Here is a 17,590-nt window from a genome sequence, read left to right on the forward strand (position 1 = left end):
GATAGATAAGATGACTTACATCTCTTCCACCTCTCATTTCTATTCTTTCCTTTTCTGCTTCTCGCATCATTCCAAATGGCTATATGCACCACACCAGTAGTTTGATTAACTAAGACAACTAAGATTTACAGTCTCCGTCTAAAACTAATTAAAGAGAGCCAGGGTTGTGGTTTCTCTCTTAGCCAAACAGATTGCCACGTAGGAGCCACAAGCTTGAGAGCAACCTCAACGCACATGTGTTTAGCAGGCAAAACGGGAATTCCATATCACTTTCAAAATCTATTGAAAAATATGCAAGTCTTTTTATCTTCAAGTACCCTCTAGTGGCTGTTCAAGGTTACAATTGCTTCAGAGCAACCCAATAGTTGGCTCTGAAAGAATAACAGGTATTTATTTTTCTGGTTGTGAATTTTAATCAAAGGAGTACTCGTTTAACTGTTCTAGAATGTTTTTGTATTTATTGGAAGACATCATTCCATAAATAAGGAGTTATAACCTTGGGTATTATACCAGTTTTCTAAAAATGTAGTAATTATCACTAAAATAATTCATTTGGAAACAGATTTAGAACACACCTATTCATAAACCTTCAGAATTCTGATCATCTAAACACAGACACACACTTAATTAATCAACACATTTGCATAAATTAGAGTTGGTTGCAACTTGATTAGCTGAAATCAAAGAATTTTGATTTAGCTTTCAATATGAAAAAAATACCGAGTTTATTAAAACATCCTAAAGAGAACAAAAATTATGCATGCAGAGGATGTAGCCACACTTTTGGGTAGCATATATTAGCAAGCAGCCAAATTTACAATCACATATTAATAGATCAGCAGGCTGCAGATAATTCTTTAGTATTCCTTCATGTTAATAACAGGGGAAGTTATTTGGTAGAGGAACTTGATTAAGCCTTTGCCCATCCCTAAACAGAGCTGTTTGGCAAACCTCCTTTCCCATACAGGGCAGATGTCAGTGCATGGGTGGGATGGAGACTCAGTATCCTTCTTCCCATTATTGTGGTAGTAAGTCCTCTTCAGGAGAGCCACTTCCTGTGATTACTTTGTGACAGTTGTAAAAATGTCCCGAAGTGGTGTTGCATTTCTTTTGATGGAACAGTGACGATACAGCAGATGAAGCAGGGGACCAGGAGCACAAGTGGAAGCAGGCTTACAGTAGGCTTTAGCCATCCAACATCTATTTCCACGGAACTGAAAGAGTCAATAGCTGGGTCACTCTCTTTCTGCTGTTACTGGTGGGTGAGAGCTGCCAGGGACATTTTCCCAAGCATATTATAGCTTTCTTGAAAATATGAAACAATTAAGAAAAAGCTGAGAAGCATGTGTCTTGCTATTGCTAAAGGAAAAAATTAGACATTTTATTAAAAAAAATAGTTCAAGAAAGGCAGTTGTATCAGATACTCACATAGCTTAAGGTGTGAGAGACTATATGCTATGACAATACATCTTCTACCTTGTGTGCAACTGTTTATATAGGTTACTTATGAGACAAAACACTATAAAATACTTGCCTGAAGTGAGGCATAAGAGAGACACTACGCATTCAAAGTAAAGACTTCACAACATGTAAGAGTAAACTGCACATAATAGAGATGAACATTATGTCAGACGTAAACTAAATCCCTGTGCACATGTGCAATAAATATCCCTCCTAATAAAGGGAAGCTAAATCCTCAATACAGCATTCAGAGCAATGGAGAGTTATGCAGTTCACAAGGCATGAAATAATGTCCTTTCATATGTGGCAACCAAGGAGCTCTGCAGCAGGAAAGATGGCTCTATTCTACAGATGGCACATGCAAAATTATTTTCATACCACAAATGACACAATGAAGAAAGAATTACGTGGCTGAAAAGCCTATGTAGCTCTTCTTTTATGCAAGTCATCTGCATCATTTTGTACATAAATGCACAGAATAAAATAAATTCATAGGCAGTAATGTACAATTCTCTTCAGCATGTCCATGGGCATGGTTTTTGAAGATTATCAGAGCCCTTTTCCTTTCTGAAGGCCAGAAGTCCTATGCATCAGTGGCTGCTTACCATTCATCCCCACGCTTGAGATTTGCAGTAATGCAGTACAAGTTTGCCATCACTTCCAAAACACTACAGGGGGAAAGAAAAGGGAATGGAGAAAGAGAAAAGCAACAAGGGGTTAGATTACCAATGAAGCAGTCCATTCATTAATTAAACTATTACTATTGGACAAATGCATCATGAAACAGTGTCACCTGTTATTAATATATTTATGTGATGTTATCCATGATGTGACAAATTTATGATGTCACCACTTTGGGCATGGCAGGCATATAGCAGATTTAAAAAGGCAGACAAGGGTACAGACAGATTCTACTAAACAAATATTAAGAAAGAATAACACTCAAAACTAAAGTCACCTCATAGAGTGTCCCAACTTCCTGGTCTGGAGAAGGAGCAAAGGACTGATTCACATATATAAACTGTGAGGGAAGAAAACAGAAAGTGAAAAAATCTGCCTGGGGAGTTATCTTCCTACCTATGAGGAGCACTTTTTCAAACCTGTGCCCCTGGCAGGGATATGGTGAAGGCTACCTTCTGTTCACCATATTTACCTCTCTTTACACCTTGAAAATTCTGCATCAGAGCCACCACTATTTAGGGAGAGAGGTACTGCATGGAACCTACCAATTCTGTTCTTTAACTGGCCAACAGGGTCTTTGCTGGAACAATGTGAGACACCCCCGCTTCCCCAGAGTCTGAGCATGCTACCCATTTGTACTAGGACCTGCAATCATGCACTTGTCTTGCACACTGCCATCAAGCCAATGGTGTGGTCCTCACTCTTTTGCTTTGAATATCCAACACCAAGACCTCCTGTCTAGTGTAAAATTTTTTGCATCAAACATACCCATGGAAACTTTTATCTAGGGGTGAAAGTAACATAAAAGTGTTACCAGTAATTTCAGGGCCTCGGGTGGAAGGGGTGGGGCTGGGGATCAGCCTCCCCCAGCCAGCCCTTCTGCGCTGCCCAGCCCTCACTGCCCAGGGCTCCGGAAGTGATTTAAAAGACCCAGGGCTCCGGCAGTAGCGGCAGCCAGGAGCCCCAAGCCCTTTTAAATCGCCGGGCCCTGGGGCAGCTGCCCCTTTTGCCGCCCCTTCTAGTGAAGGCCTGCTAAATCAACAGCAGAGCGCTCTCCAGTTGACTTCCTTACTCCACCTCTCTGAGAAGAGTAAGGTAAGTTGACGGAAGAGCATCTCCCATCGACGCAGTGCAGCGAAGACACTGCGGTAAGTCGACCTAAGCTACGTTGACTCCTTTTACATGATTCATGTAGCTGGAGTAGTGTAACTTAGGTCGATTTACCCCGCTAGTGTAGACAAGACCTAAGTGCTGAAAACGTCTAAGTTTATTAAAAGAAAACCAGGAACTGGCCTCCAGGGGAACAGGAGTGTCTGAGACTGATGGTAAGACCATAGATGTATGTATCTATATTATTATTAATCATTTGTATTACTATAGTGCCTGGGAGCCCTAGGACCTTGGTGTGCTAGGCACTATACAATTGCATAAGGAAAATGCAATAGCTTTTATTTAATATAAGGGTTTTGAGATTTTTTTCCTGTATGCACTACAATGATTTGTGTTTTCCTTATGTTTTATTATATATGTATTTCACTTCCTTCACTTATTTAGACAGCTGAATTTGTGCTTAGCCTAGCTAGGCTAACCTCATCCTAGGGCAGTGGTCCCCAACCTTTCAGTGGGAATAGCATATTCCTATTCCCAGGAGACTGTGGCAGGCGCCAGACACCCTGCTGCCGAAATGCCGCCGAGAAACGGCAACGCTTCTCGGCAGCATTTCGGTGGGATGTTCTCTGGCGGCCACGCTCGGCGACGGCATTTCGGCAGCGTGGTGTCCTGCAGGCACACACAACTGCCTCAGCAGGTGCCACTGCACCCACAGGCACTATGTTGGGGACCCCTGTCCTAGGGTGACCAGACAGCAAGTGTGAAAAATCGGGACGCAGGTGTGGGGGGCTAACAGGTGCCTATATAAGACAAAGCCCCAAATATCAGGACTATCCCTATAAAATCGGGACATCTGGTCACCCTACCTCACCCCAATGTAGACCCATCTAGGTCAATGGAAAAATGCTTCTGGTGAGGTAGCTAACTTTGTTTTTGGAGCTGGTGTTCCTACACTGATGGAAAAACCCCTTCCCTAGTGCGGGCTGCAGCTGCATTCTGGGGTGATGCTAACATAGCTTTGCAACCGTAGGGGCTCCAAGGTCAGGAAGTACTACCAGCCCCTTTTGTTCTCAGGTTCCCGGCGGAGAGTTCCCTTGTCACCATACAAAGCAACTTACACAATTAAGAAGCAGGCAACATGATGCCCTCACGGATTGCAGCCTTGCCAGCTCCACACGCCCCGCACTTCAACACCCTTTTATTACCTGGCAAGTCTACAAGACACCAAGCAGCCCCAGTGCCCACCGCATCTTTCCCCGGCTCAGAGACTAAACAAGGCAAGGCACGTACCAGCTGCTCCGAGGCCACCAGCTTGAGGAACTTTTTGATGAAGTCAATGAGCCCCTGGATGGTGCGGGTCCTCTCCACGGCCCACTTCTTGTTCTTCATGATCGGCGTGTCCCCCACAGCCTTCAGCAGGACGTCAACTAGGGCGAAAGCCGAGACTGAGCGAAGGAAACCAGCCCCGCGCACCTGCCTGCCGCAGAGGCAGGAGCCCCGCCCCAAGGCACAGGCAGCCCGCCGCACCGACAGCGCAACAGCGACAGGCCCCGCCCCGCCCCTTCGCGCCGGGACAAGCTATTGGCCGCTGTCCTGTGGGCCCACCCGCGGCCGGGAGATACCAAGGCGCCCGTACGACGGGGCTGGAGCATTTTCTCCTCTTCTCTCCCCCCCGCCCCGATCGTATCCTCTGTCTTTTTCTAATTGGTTAAACTAGCTGAAGTAGGCGGCTCCTTCTTTCACCCGATTGGCCAATGCGCCTGGCAATCAGAGCGAACCCAGGATCTCGCCCCGCCCCCAGAGCAATAATTCCTTTTCCTATTACTTTTCTTCTTGGTGTCCTCGGCGGGTTCCTCGGTCACCGGGGAGCCGGCTGAAGGGGGAGCCGGCTCGGCAACCCCCACCGCAGTTCCCCCATTCGGGCGCTCTTCTCCACACTCGCCTCGGCTACCATCCTGAGGAGAGAGCGGTAGCTGCTTCTCCACTTCCGCCATATTGCTTACAGGCAAGTAAGGGCGGACGTGACGTGACCCATAGTAACTCCTGGCAGGGGGCCACTGAGATCACGTGACCGAAGGGCACCATTCCCAGCGAATGTTGACAATCGCGATGAGCCGCACCGCCTTGTCAGGTGACTTCGTGTCACGTGGGCAGCCGGAGCTGTTCTGTTTCCGCTCTGGGCCCGAGTCGTGGGGGAGCTGCTGCTCGGGTGAAGGGGGAGGGGCAGAGCTCGCAGTGACCCGGCCGGCTGGAGCGGCCTCCTCCCGCCGCCTCACCATGATCAAAGCGATCCTCATCTTCAACAACCACGGCAAACCCCGGCTCTCCAAGTTCTACCAGCGCTATGTACGGGGGCGGGGCGCGGCGGCGGCGGCGGGCGGGGGGTCTCTGTCTCTCTGAGATTGTCCCGCCCTAGGAGTGTGGCCAGTCCGGGGCCTCAGGAGGCTGTTGAGAGGCGGGGTGCGGGTAGGGGCAGTAGCGAGGAGTGGGAAGGGCCGGGCAGTGGGTCTGTGCCGTGGGCTGCCTTCCCCATCAGGGTGCAGCCCCTGCTCTGGGGGACGGTGCAGTTATTAGCCCGCCGGAGCGCAGCTCGGAGGTGACCCCTTGTCACTCTGCCCGCTTCCCAGCACCCGCCGGCCTGAGCCATGGGTCCAGGCGACTCTTGTGCAGGGTGGCGGATGCAGGCTCCCTGTCGGCGGGCCGGCGACTTCTCGCTGGTAGGTGGTTGGGTGTTGGCGGGTCTTGGTATCAGCAGGCAATTGATGTGATCTGGGTCTCTTTGGGGTTGGTGGCCCATGTCTGACTTCAGGGCCTGTCTGCACTAGGAAGTCTTATTGTTTGAACTATACGAGTATAATTAAAGCAGTAACCCCCTAGTGTAGATGCAGTAAAACGGGTATAAAAGTGCTTATACAAGTATGGTTTATTCTAGATTAGAAAGGGAAATAAATTATACCAGTGTTAGGTACCTTTGTACTGGTATAACTGCATCCATAGTGGGCTTAAAATGGTATCAGTGTAACGATAAAAATCACAACCGTATCTGACATACCCATATGGTAGTCCAGAGCTTAGAACTGTATCTACAACGCAGTCGTTGATTATGGCACAGGCACTTCCAGTGCAAATTAGCCAAAATCATGCACCACCAATACTGAGGCTCCCAGTAACAGTGATTGATACTGACTATGTGATAAGCGAAGATGATTTTCCAGTACATTGCTTAGATGCAGACCTGGAACTGAGCTAAATACCTGATTCTGACCAGCTTTTAATTTTTTTGGGTGTGTGTCTAATTCATATCCAAACTTGGTAACTCAGGATCTCTTATAATTTGGGGTAAAAGGCAATGTTCCCTCTAATTTTTTACATCCATGTGCCGAATGAGTTCTATGATGTGCACCAATATGGAGGTGATGTGTGGTGGGGGTGGGGCCGAGGGGTTTGGAGTGTGGGAGGATGCTCAGGTCTAGGGCAGAGGGTTGGGCTTGGGGTGCAGGGGGGCGAGGGCTCTGGCTGGAGGTGTGGGCTCTGAGGATGAGGGTTTTGGGGTGCATACTGCCCCGGGGCTGCGGTGGAGAGAGAGGACTTAAAGGGAACTTAGGTAAGAGGATGTTGGGCAGACAGAGGATGGACACTGATAATAGGTTTCATGTTAAGGTTTGTAGTGAAACTATGGGTTTCTAGTATTTCAGAAATTAAAACAATAGTCTTAAATATTCATTTTAAATAGTTATATCTGTTTAATGTGTTTGAATCATAATTCTTTTAAAAATTTAAAAATCATGATAGGTGATAACGTGGTTTATATGGTTTTCTTCTGATATGCCATACTGTCTTAAAATTAGAGATGTGATGTAGAGACATTATATATTCTTCTTTGAAATACAAGAAAATATATTCAAATCAATTACTTTTCCCAAAGTACTTTTTTAACCTCTTATAACCTAATTGATTCATAGCTGACCAAATTTATAGAGACAGAGACCTCAGCCATCTGCTGTTCCTTTTTGCTCACATTCCAAAATATTGCACCAACCTGTATATGAAATAATAAGTGACCATTAATTATGTCTGTTAATAATACTGTCCAGGACTGTTAAATAGTTATTCTAAACCAAGTGTTTTTTTTGAGAGATGATTTTACAAGAAAAAACAGAAGCTCTCAAGCTTTCCCACCCAACTGACAATTTTGTTTAACCAAAAATCATTCATGCACTATTTCTGTCATAAACAGTTTAATATCAAAACAAAATTTATTTTGAAGGTGAAGGAATATAGAATTCTGACTTCCCATAAAAATGATTTACAGCTTTAACTATGGAGCCGTTACTGCAGATTCATAGTAATTGTCTAAAATATTGGAAAAAAGAATTAAAATCTTAGACAATATGCTTTGGAGAGTTCTTTTACGCTCCTTTCTGTATCTCTTGTGCACCATTACGTGCCTCTGTAGTTACAGAGATGCTAGCGTTGAGAACATGAGAAAAAGGCTTCCAGCCTTTGGTAGAGGTTAGTCAGCAAACTTTTTTTCTGTAAACTCCTATAGTATTAGAAAAGTGATGATTCTCATACAAAGGAAAAAAATTAATGAACAGCAGATGCTGAACAGTGAAATCTTCAGTGAGCTTAAACTCAAAAAGGAAGCTTACAAGAAGTGGAAATTTGGACAGATGACTAGGGAGGAGTATAAAAATATTGCTAGAGCATGTGGGGTGTTATCAGGAAGGCCAACGCACAACTGGAGTTGCAGCTAGCAAGGGATGTGAAGGGTAACAAGAAGGATTTCTACAGGTATGTTAGCAACAAGAAGATGATCAGGGAAAGTGTGGGACCCTTACTGAATGGGGGAGGCAACATAGTGACAGATGATGTGGAAAAAGCTGAAGTACTCAATGCTTTTTTTTGCCTTGGTCTTCACAGACAAGGTCAGCTCTCAGAATGCTGCATGGGGCAACACAGTATGGGGAGGAGGTGAGTAGCCCTGAGTGGTGAAAGAACAGGTTAAGGACTATTTAGAAAAGCTGGACGAGCACAAGTCCATGGGTCCTGATCTAATGTATCCAAGGGTGCTGAGGGAGTTGGCTGATGTGATTGCAGAGCCATTGGCCATTATCTCTGAAAATTCGTGGCGATTGGGGGAGGTCCCAGATGATTGGAAAAAGGCAAATATAGTGCCCATATTTAAAAAAGGGAAGAAAGAACCCGGGGAACTACAGACTTCCAATACAGCCTCACTTCAGTCCCCAGCAAAATCAGGGAGCAGGTCCTCAAGGAATCCATTTTGAAGCACTTGGAGGAGAGGAAGGTGATCAAGAACAGTCAGCATGGATTCACCAAGGGCAAGTCATGCCTGACCAACCTGATTGCCTTCTATGATGAGATAACTGGCACTGTGGATATGGGGAAAGCAGTGGATGTGATATATCTTGACGTTAGCAAAGCTTTTGATACAGTCTCCCACAGTATTCTTGCCAGCAAGTTAAAAAAGTATGGACTGGATGAACAGACTGTAAGGTGGATAGAAAGCTGGCTAGAGTGTTGGGCTCAATGGTAGTGATCAGCGGCTCGATGTCTAGTTGGCAGCCGATATCAAGCAGAGTGCCCCAGGGGTCGGTCCTGGGGCCAGTTTTGTTCAAAATCTTTATTAATGATCTGGATGATGGGATTAATTGCACCCTCAGCAAGTTTGCAGACGACACTAAGCTGGTGGGAGAGATAGATACACTGGAGGGTAGGGATAGGATCCAGAGTGACTTAAACAAGTTGGAGGGTTGAGCTAAAAGAAATCTGATGAGGTTTAACAAGGACAAGTGCAGAGTCCTGCACTTAGGAAGGAAGTATCCCATGCACCGCTACAGGCTGGGGACTGACTGGATAAGCAGCAGAAAAGGACCTGGGGATTACAGTGGATGAGAAGCTGGATATGAGTCAACAGTGTGCCCTTGTTGTCAAGAAGGCTAACGGCATACTGGGCTGCATTAGTAAGAGCATTGCCAGCAGATCGAGGGAAGTGATTATTCCCCTCTATTCGGCACTGGTGAGGCCACAGCTGGAGTATTTCGTCCAGTTTTGGTCCCCCCACTATAGAAGGGATGTGGACAAATTGGAGAGAGTCCATCAGAGGGCAACGAAAATGATTGGGGGCTGAGGCACATGATTTACGAGGAGGGGCTGAGGGACTGGGGTTATTTAGTCTACAGAAGAGAAGAGTGAGGGGAGATTTGACGGCAGCCTTCAACTACCTGAATGGGGGTTCCAAAGAGGATGGAGCTAGGCTGTTCTCAGTGGTGGCAGATGACCGAACAAGGAGCAATGGTCTCAAGTTGCAGTTGGGGAGGTCTAGGCTGGATATTAGGAAACACTATTTCACTAGGAGGGTGGTGAAACACTGGAATGGGTTACTTGGGAGGTGGTGAAATCTCCATCCTTTGAGGTTTTTAAGGCCCGGCTTGACAAAGCCCTGGCTGGGATGATTTAGTGGGTGTTAGTCCTGCTTTGAGCAGGGGATTGGACTAGATGACCTCCTGAAGTCTCTTCCAACCCTAATATTATGTGATTCTATGCACATGTTTGGTTTTTTTTTAACCTGTGGGAAAGTGAAGTTTATGCAAAATTCTATGTAAATATGTGCTTTGGAGTCAGGAATTACCACCGCAGGCTTGATTGGGGAATGAACAAAACAAAAGAGTTAACCCAGGATAAAACTAAAGTATAATCTTTTAAGCTGTGTGCTGTATTTCCCAGCTGTGGAGTTACCATTGGGTGTAGAAAAATACACAAAAACACTTGTCTTCAGCAAAATTACATACATCTAGATATTAAAATTAGTACCAATGGAAAGGATTTCACCTTTGATGTCTGTGGCTAGTCAGTCAAATACACAAAGGTTGCATTGTTCAGAATTATATAACTTCACAACTTTTACTGTTAAAAATATGTTTGATCAAGGATGTACCTTTGCAGAAATGATGACTGTGGCTCACTGGGTGGCACTGCCAGTGTTTAATAAATGAGTACATTGCTGGCAGTAAACCACTCTCTCTGAGTGAGAGAATTTCATCCCCTCCCTGGGAAAGAGAACCTGGAGAAACTATAACACAGGTCAAGAAACCCACTACCTCTTCTTAGCACTTAACAGCCAGCAAACTGATTATCTTGATTTACCATTTCAAAATTAAAATTTATGTGAAGAGTTTCAGGCCGGCTATGTCTGTAAGACTTCAATTTCATTTTTTGTGTGTGTGAATCTCCCTTTCTTCTTCCCAATTTCAAAGGGGGGATTTCAGACATTTCAGGGAAGGGATTTTGTTATTTTCCTTTGTCTGTTAATTTTACAGTGTTTGTTACTTGGATTGGTAGCAGAAAGGGACTTGACTATAGGAAACTCTTACTAAAATGAATCAGAGTAACAGCCGTGTTAGTCTGTATTCGCAAAAAGAAAAGGAGTATTTGGGGCACCTTAGAGACTAACCAATTTATTTGAGCATGAGCTTTCCTGAGCTACAGCTCACTTCATCGGATGCATACTGTGTGCTGTAGCTCACGAAAGCTTATGCTCAAATAAATTGGTTAGTCTCTAAGGTGCCACAAGTACTCCTTTTCTTTTTAAAATGAATCAGTTCACTTCTATTTTCTCTTTCCTATCCTAAGATTTATTTAATCACTGATTTGTTTTCTTGTATGTCTCCTTGCTATTGTCCATGCCTGTTGCAGCTGCAGCAGCTCTGGGAAAAGTAGGGGGATGGCTTTGTGGTTGCCCACCTTTTTCCTGAGCTGCATTTGTCCAAAGAACTGAAGGACAGTGGGGTTGCTCCCACTTGACTTAGATTTGTTGCTGTCCCTTCCTGTTAAGCAGGATTATTTTGCCTGAGGAGCAGTAAAATTGTGGGAACATTTAAAAGCTTCACAATTCAATAATCTTGCAGCAACTGTAAAACACTAATTAGTTTGATCCATAGTTTAGTGACAGTAGAATGTACAGTAAAACCTCAGAGTTACAAACACCTCGGAAATGGAGGTTGTTTGTAACTCTGAACAAAACGTTATGGTAGTTCTTTCAAAAGTTTACAACTGAACATCAACTTAATACAGTTTTGAAACTTTACTATGCAGAAGAAAAATGCTAAGTTCCCTTTTTTTTTAGTAGTTTACATTTAACACTACAGTACTGTATTTCCTTTTTTTGGTGGTGTGCGGGGGGGGGGGGGTGTTTCTGCTGCTGCCTGATTGTGTATTTCCAGTTCCAAATGAGGCGTGTGGTTGACTGGTCACTTCATATCTCTGGTGCTCATAACTCTGAGGTTGTACTGTAGTTACTGTTACTTTGAATAAATATTTGTGTATGATCATTGCTTTGTTTACAGTTTCCTTCTACACATCTACAACTCGTTTAGTATGCCCTAGGCACCGTGATAAGTCTTTTTGTTTGTTTGTTTTAGTTTACCTAACAGTATGTCCACAATACAGTATTTAATTTTGGCCCAGAATGTAGCCGCACTTTGCACCAATGCAGCTCACCCTGTACTTGAAACTGGGGTGAGCTGCACTGTGCAAATCCAGCTTTCCTTGTCTACACTAGTGTTTTGCACCACCCATACTGGAATTAGGACAAAAAAACACAGTTCAGTAGAACAACAGGTTCTGCGTCTGGGTGAACAATTACAGATATATGAATGAAACTAAACAATTTAAATGAAAATATTTTCTGAAGTGCAAGTCCTCTACAGTGTTTAAAACCGGACACTTCTGAATTGTGCTAGAAAACTGCCCTTGCCTAAAGTCTTGCGAAGGCGGAGGATATATCTACAGAGCAAAGAACCACCTGCAGCTGGCCTGTGCCAGCCGACTCAGGCTCGGGTTGTGAGGCTGTTTCATTGCTGTGTAGACTTCTGGGTTTGGGATGGAACCTGGGTTCTGGGACCCTCCTACCCTGTAGGGCTCTAGAGCCCAGACTCCAGCCTGAGCCCAGAAGTCTACACAGCAATGAAACAGCCCGAGCCCCGTGAGCCCAAGTCAGCTGTCATGGGCCAGCCACAGGTTTTTCTTTGCTGTGTACAGATACCCTGGGAGGAGGAGGAAAACTTTACATTTTGTGTAATTATGACTTTAATTGAATGGAATGTTTTGACAGAAATGTGTTCTTCATACAATTGTGGGTGATACCTACGATTTCCCCCTCTTTCTTGAAATCCATATTTGAGAACTTGTAATATGGTACAATTTCAGAGGAAACTTCTAGTATTTAGTGAACCTAATTTACATTTAGCACACGGACTGACTTTGTTATGTTGTTAACCAATAAGAAAGAGATTCTTCTTAAATGAAGTAATCCAGTTTCTGTGTTTGGGAGGTGGGGGACTATCTGAAATTCAAAAAGCGCAGCTATGCTAAGAAATGTAAAAGGAAAAAGAACATGAAGATTACATGTTAATTTGAAGAACAGCCTCCCTCCCCACCCACCACCAGTTGCATAATTGTACCATGTAACAATTGTGGAACTTAATGGCTATGTATGATTTCCCCAGCTTCACTTGAATTTAAAAGCTACCTGGTTCATTGAATAAGTACTTCATAATAGCTACTGGAAAATGCTTGTTAGTTACCAATCTGACTTCCAGTGCTTGTATTTTAAGTCTTTTTAATTACACACTTTTTTCCCTTCTAAAAGGCAGAACCATTTGTGTGTTCTGGTCAATGAAAATTAGGCTTGCACTCTAAGAGGATTTTGCAGATTTAGATTTAAGTGGAACAAAACCCAGTTCTGGAGACAAACCTCTCCTGTCTCTGCTAGGTATCCGATGCACTGCACTGAGCATAACAGGTCATCTTTTGTCAAGCTTATAAAATAAGACACTCATAGATTCCAAGGCAGAAGGGACCAGATGTTCATCTAGTCTGACTTCCTGTATACATAGGCCATAGAACTTCCCCAAAATGCTTCGTACAGCAGATTATTTCGAAAACCATCCAATCTTGATTAAAAATTGTCAGTGATGGAGAGTCCATGACTCTTGGGTAAATTGTTCTCATGGTTAATTACTCTCACCATTTAAAAATGTATGCCGTTTCCAGTTTGAATTTGTCTCCTTCAACTTCCAGCCATTGGATAATGTTATACCTTTCTTTGCTACACTGAAGAGCCCATTATTAAATATTTGTTCCCCATGTCGGTACTTACAGATTTTAATCGTGTTACTGCTTACTCGTCTCTTTAAGATAAATAGATAGACTCAAAAAGCTCAATCACTATGAGGCATATATTTTAATCCTTTAATCATTCTTGTGGCTCTTCTCCGAACCCGCTCTAATTTATCAACATCCTTCTTGAATTGTGTGCACCAAAAGTGGACACAGTATTCCAAGAAGCGGTCATTTCAGTGCCAAATGTAGAAGTAAAATAACTTCTCTGCTCTTACTTGAGATTCCCGTTTATCCATTTAGGATCGCATTAGCTCTTTTAACCACAGCACCCCTCTGGCAGCGCATGTTCAACTGGTTATCTGCCAGGACCCCCAAATCTTTTTCAGAGTCACTGCTTTCCAGGGTAGAATCAGCCGTCATAGAAGTATGGACTACATTTTTTGTTCCTACATGTATACATTTACATTGAGCTGTATTAAAGTGCATCTTAGTTGCTTGTGCACAGCTTACCAAGTGATCTAGATTGCTCTGTATCACTGACCGATCCTCTTTGTTATTTACCACTCCAACAATTTTTGTTTCATGTGCAGACTTTATTAGTGATGATTTTTATGTCTTCTTCCAGGTCATTGATAAAAATGTTGAATAGCGTAGGGCCCAAGAACCAATATCTGCAGGATCCCACTAGAAACACACCTGCTGTGTGACGATTCCCCATTTTACAATTACCTTTTGAGAACTATTAATTAGCTGATTGTTTTATCCAATTAATGTGTGACATGTTAATTGTATGTTCAGTTTATTAATCAAAAGCCATGTGGCACCAAGTCAACTGTCTTACAGAAGTCTGAACATATTATGTCAACACTATTGCCTTTATCAACCACACTTATAATCTCATCAAAAAATATGTTAATTTGATAGGATCTGTTTTCCATAAACCCATGTTTATTTACCTTAATTACACTACCCTCCTTTAATTCTTTATCGCATCCTCCATTATCTTGACTGGAATTGATGTGAGGCTGACAGAGCTATAATTACTCTGGTCATCATGTTTACCTATTTTGAAAAATTGCCACAATATTAGCTTTCTTCCAGTTTTCTGGAGATTTTTGGAATGTGTAGCTTTGTTGATAGCAAAACTGACAGATCCCTTCCATAACTAAATTAAGGTCTAATCTGGTAGAGAGGATAGGGAGAGTTGCTACTGAAAAATCTGGGTGATTTTTCTATTGGAAAGTTGTACTCTCATGGTGGTTCTAGAATGTAGGCCCATTGTCATAATTTAAAAGTGTGAAATAGGTTCCTGAACAACTCTTGGATAAGGTCCTGTTTACCCAGACTTGTACTGGTGTACTAAAGATACTTTAAAAAAAATAATTTTCGGTAATGCACTGCAAACCCCTGTGTGGATTATCTTAAATAGGTTTTGAAATGGTAAATCTTAGGCTGAATCGATATAAACCAAATCAATACACAGTCTTCAAACTGGTTTAAGAGCATCAATTCAGCGGTTTGTATTGCTTTAACTAAAAACATATATTCAGTTAAACTGGTGGAAATTTGTTTGTAGACAAGATCTAAAATGCAAAATAACATTTTGTTCAGTCTACAGTTCAGTTATCAGGGATGGTTCTGGGAATGTTTCTACTCAAAATAACTTGTCCTAAAGTTTATGTTAAATCAATGTAGGTTTTTTGAGAGCAGTAAAACTTATTTACTGTTGCAACTTGTTTAACAGCTTTGTTCAGTTTAGTTTAGAGAAGTGTCACCATATAGCTTAATGACGGACCTCAAAGACAATGAAATAGTGTTACAATAAATTGAGGGTTGGCTGATTAGAAGGCAGCAAAGATGATTGTCTTGCTAGTGCTGTTAATAAACGGAGTGCAAACTATATGACCTATAAATATAAATTACTGTTAACTAATCCACTTTAGTCTGATAGTAAAATACATTTTTTTTTTTCACAGAGTGAAGATACACAGCAACAAATTATCAGAGAAACTTTCCATTTGGTATCCAAACGTGATGAAAATGTTTGTAATTTCCTAGAAGGAGGCTTGTAAGTATTGAAATTTAACAGAAATTTCTAGTATTAATGAATAACAGGGGCTGTCACAAAAACCTTCAAGAGTACCATATTTTAGAGCAGGTTTCAGAGTAACAGCCGTGTTAGTCTGTATTCGCAAAAAGAAAAGGAGTACTTGTGGCACCTTAGAGACTAACCAATTTATTTGAGCATAAGCTTTCGTGAGCTACAGCAGTAATTTAGTTAAAATTTCTGTCTAAATATTTCTGATGCACCCATGAGAAAGACCATCTACCCGTCTCCATTGTATCTTGGTAATAAATACGCTGTTACAGTTAAGTAGCTATAACTATCTTCTGTTATAAAGTGTTCTCTGACTTTAACAAAAATATTTCTTCTAGGGCCCTGTCTGTTGTACAGTTGTAACTGAATTAGGGGATATGGTTACAACACAGCTGTCCCTGATCCAGAGACAATACAGAAACAAATATATAGTAGCCTAGATGGCACCTAACTATATTCCCAAAGCCCAGCTAAAGCTTTGAGGTCAACCTGAGAGACTTTCACTACACCATTGCAAAACTTGAAATCAGTGGCAACTTGTCTACTGGGTACTTAGGCCTGAGCTCCTAATATTTGGATGCTGTGTGCTCTTGGTAGAGGGTTCCTGACCTAAAGATTCCATGGATTTCTGCCAGAGTCCAAGTTTGCTGGTCTGTAGAGCAGTGGTTTTCAAACTTTTTTTCTGGGGACCCAGTTGAAGAAAACTGTTGATGCCTTTGACCCAACAGAGCTGGGGATGAGGAGTTTGGGGTGTGGGAGGGGCTCTGGGCTGGGGCCGGGGATGAGGGGTTTGGGATGCAAGAGGGGCTCTGGGTTGGGGGGAGGCTCAAGGCTGGGGCAGGGGGTTGGGGTGCGGGAGGGGGTCAGGGCTCTGGGCTGGGGGTGCAGGCCTTGGGGGGGTCAGGGATGAGGGGCTTGGAGTTCAGGAAGGGGTTCCAGGTTTGGGGGGGATTAGGGCTGGGCCAGGGGATTGGGGCACGGATTTACCTCCGGTGGCTCCCGGTCAGCAGCGCAGCCGGGGTGAAGAGGCAGGCTTCCCGGAAGCGGCCAGCAGCAGGTCCGGCTCCTAGGCAGAGGCGCGCAAGCGGCTCCGCGCTACTCTCGCCCGCAGGCACCACGCTCCCCCTGGTTCCCATTGGCTGGGAACTGGCCAATGGGAATGTGGAGCTGGTGCTCAGGGTGGAGGCAGTGCGCGGAGCCCCGTGGGCCCCCTGCCTAGAAGCCGGACCCACTGCTGGCTGCTTCTGGGGTGCAGTGCGGTGTCGGAAAAGGTAGGCACTAGCCTGCCTTAGTTGGGAAACACCACCGACGGGACTTTTAATGTCCCGGTCGGTGGTGCTGATGAGAGCAAGGCGACCCAGTGCCTGACATGCCGTGACCCAGTACTAGGTCACGACCCACGGTTTGAAAAACACAGCTGCAGAGCAAGTCTGGATTAAGAAAAATGATTGTTTTAAAAACTGTGTTATCAAACGCATTTTTAAAAGTGGGTCTTTTGCACAGTGTAGACAGCAAGTTGTGTTTGCTGGCCATGATCAACCCTAGGCTTCTCCCATGTAGCAGGTTTTTGAACTTGACTTTCCCTGTCTACACTAGGTACAAAATCCTGTTTACAATGTGTTTAGCTAATGTGTTTCAAAACATGTCTGTTTTTCCTAGTTTAGTTGTGCCCTCTGAGCCTGGTGTTTAAATAAAGCATATTTGTTTGACCTTTGGTTAAAACTGTGGAGTGTTTTCCTCTGATGTATTGGGGTGGCTGATAAGGAGGCAGATATTTTTGATGACAGGTGTTGTCAGTGCTGAAGTGATGATTGGATTTTTAAGGTAAAAATGTCAAGTTTTTTTACTCCTTGCGATCTTAGAGCATGTTTGTTGTGAGGTCTCACACCTTAACAGAGGGCAGAAGTGCTGAAATAAGAGACGTGTTCATTCAAAATTTTAGTAATTGAAGTTACATAGGTATTAACAAAAACCACAATTTTTGGGAGAAGAGGTCATGATTGACATTGTTTTAGCTGCCATGATTTTGGTCTCTTTGTAGACCACTATTGACACTTAACACGAGTTAACTAGCTGCATTCCTCTGTGGGGGGAACC

General features: G+C 43.6%; 2 protein-coding genes across 8 annotated transcripts in view; one reads left to right on the forward strand and one right to left on the reverse strand.

The window, feature by feature from the left end:
* Positions 1-436: 436 nt before the first annotated feature.
* ATG12 (autophagy related 12) lies at positions 437-5,269 on the reverse strand. Of its 3 annotated transcripts, none has more exons than XM_048851338.2 (5): positions 5,078-5,269; positions 4,543-4,679; positions 2,420-2,482; positions 2,067-2,129; positions 437-1,214 (listed from the first exon to the last, which is right to left on the reverse strand). In XM_048851338.2, exons 1-4 carry the CDS (start codon positions 5,244-5,246, stop codon positions 2,070-2,072), a joined length of 429 nt encoding a protein of 142 aa, XP_048707295.1. In that variant the 5' UTR covers positions 5,247-5,269; the 3' UTR covers positions 437-1,214; positions 2,067-2,069. The 3 variants fall into 3 exon arrangements, with proteins under 3 accessions (XP_048707295.1, XP_048707294.1, XP_048707293.1); XM_048851337.2 differs by having other exon boundaries at positions 437-1,359; XM_048851336.2 differs by having other exon boundaries at positions 437-2,129.
* A 114-nt stretch (positions 5,270-5,383) lies between these two features.
* Positions 5,384-17,590, forward strand: part of AP3S1 (adaptor related protein complex 3 subunit sigma 1) — a 42,810-nt gene continuing 30,603 nt past the window's right edge. For 2 of the 5 annotated variants that reach the window (XM_048851330.2, XM_075128615.1), the window contains exons 1-2: positions 5,384-5,598; positions 15,372-15,463. In XM_048851330.2, the coding sequence (XP_048707287.1) occupies positions 5,530-5,598; positions 15,372-15,463 (161 nt within the window). In that variant the 5' untranslated portion in view covers positions 5,384-5,529. Of the gene's footprint in view, positions 5,599-5,737; positions 5,970-8,178; positions 8,227-15,371; positions 15,464-17,590 lie in introns of those variants that run through there. The other 3 variants (XM_048851329.2, XM_048851331.2, XM_048851332.1) reach the window with 3 other exon arrangements.

This window comes from Caretta caretta, chromosome 5 (assembly GCF_965140235.1).
Source record: "Caretta caretta isolate rCarCar2 chromosome 5, rCarCar1.hap1, whole genome shotgun sequence".
In the NCBI taxonomy this organism is placed as follows: Eukaryota; Metazoa; Chordata; order Testudines; family Cheloniidae; genus Caretta; species Caretta caretta.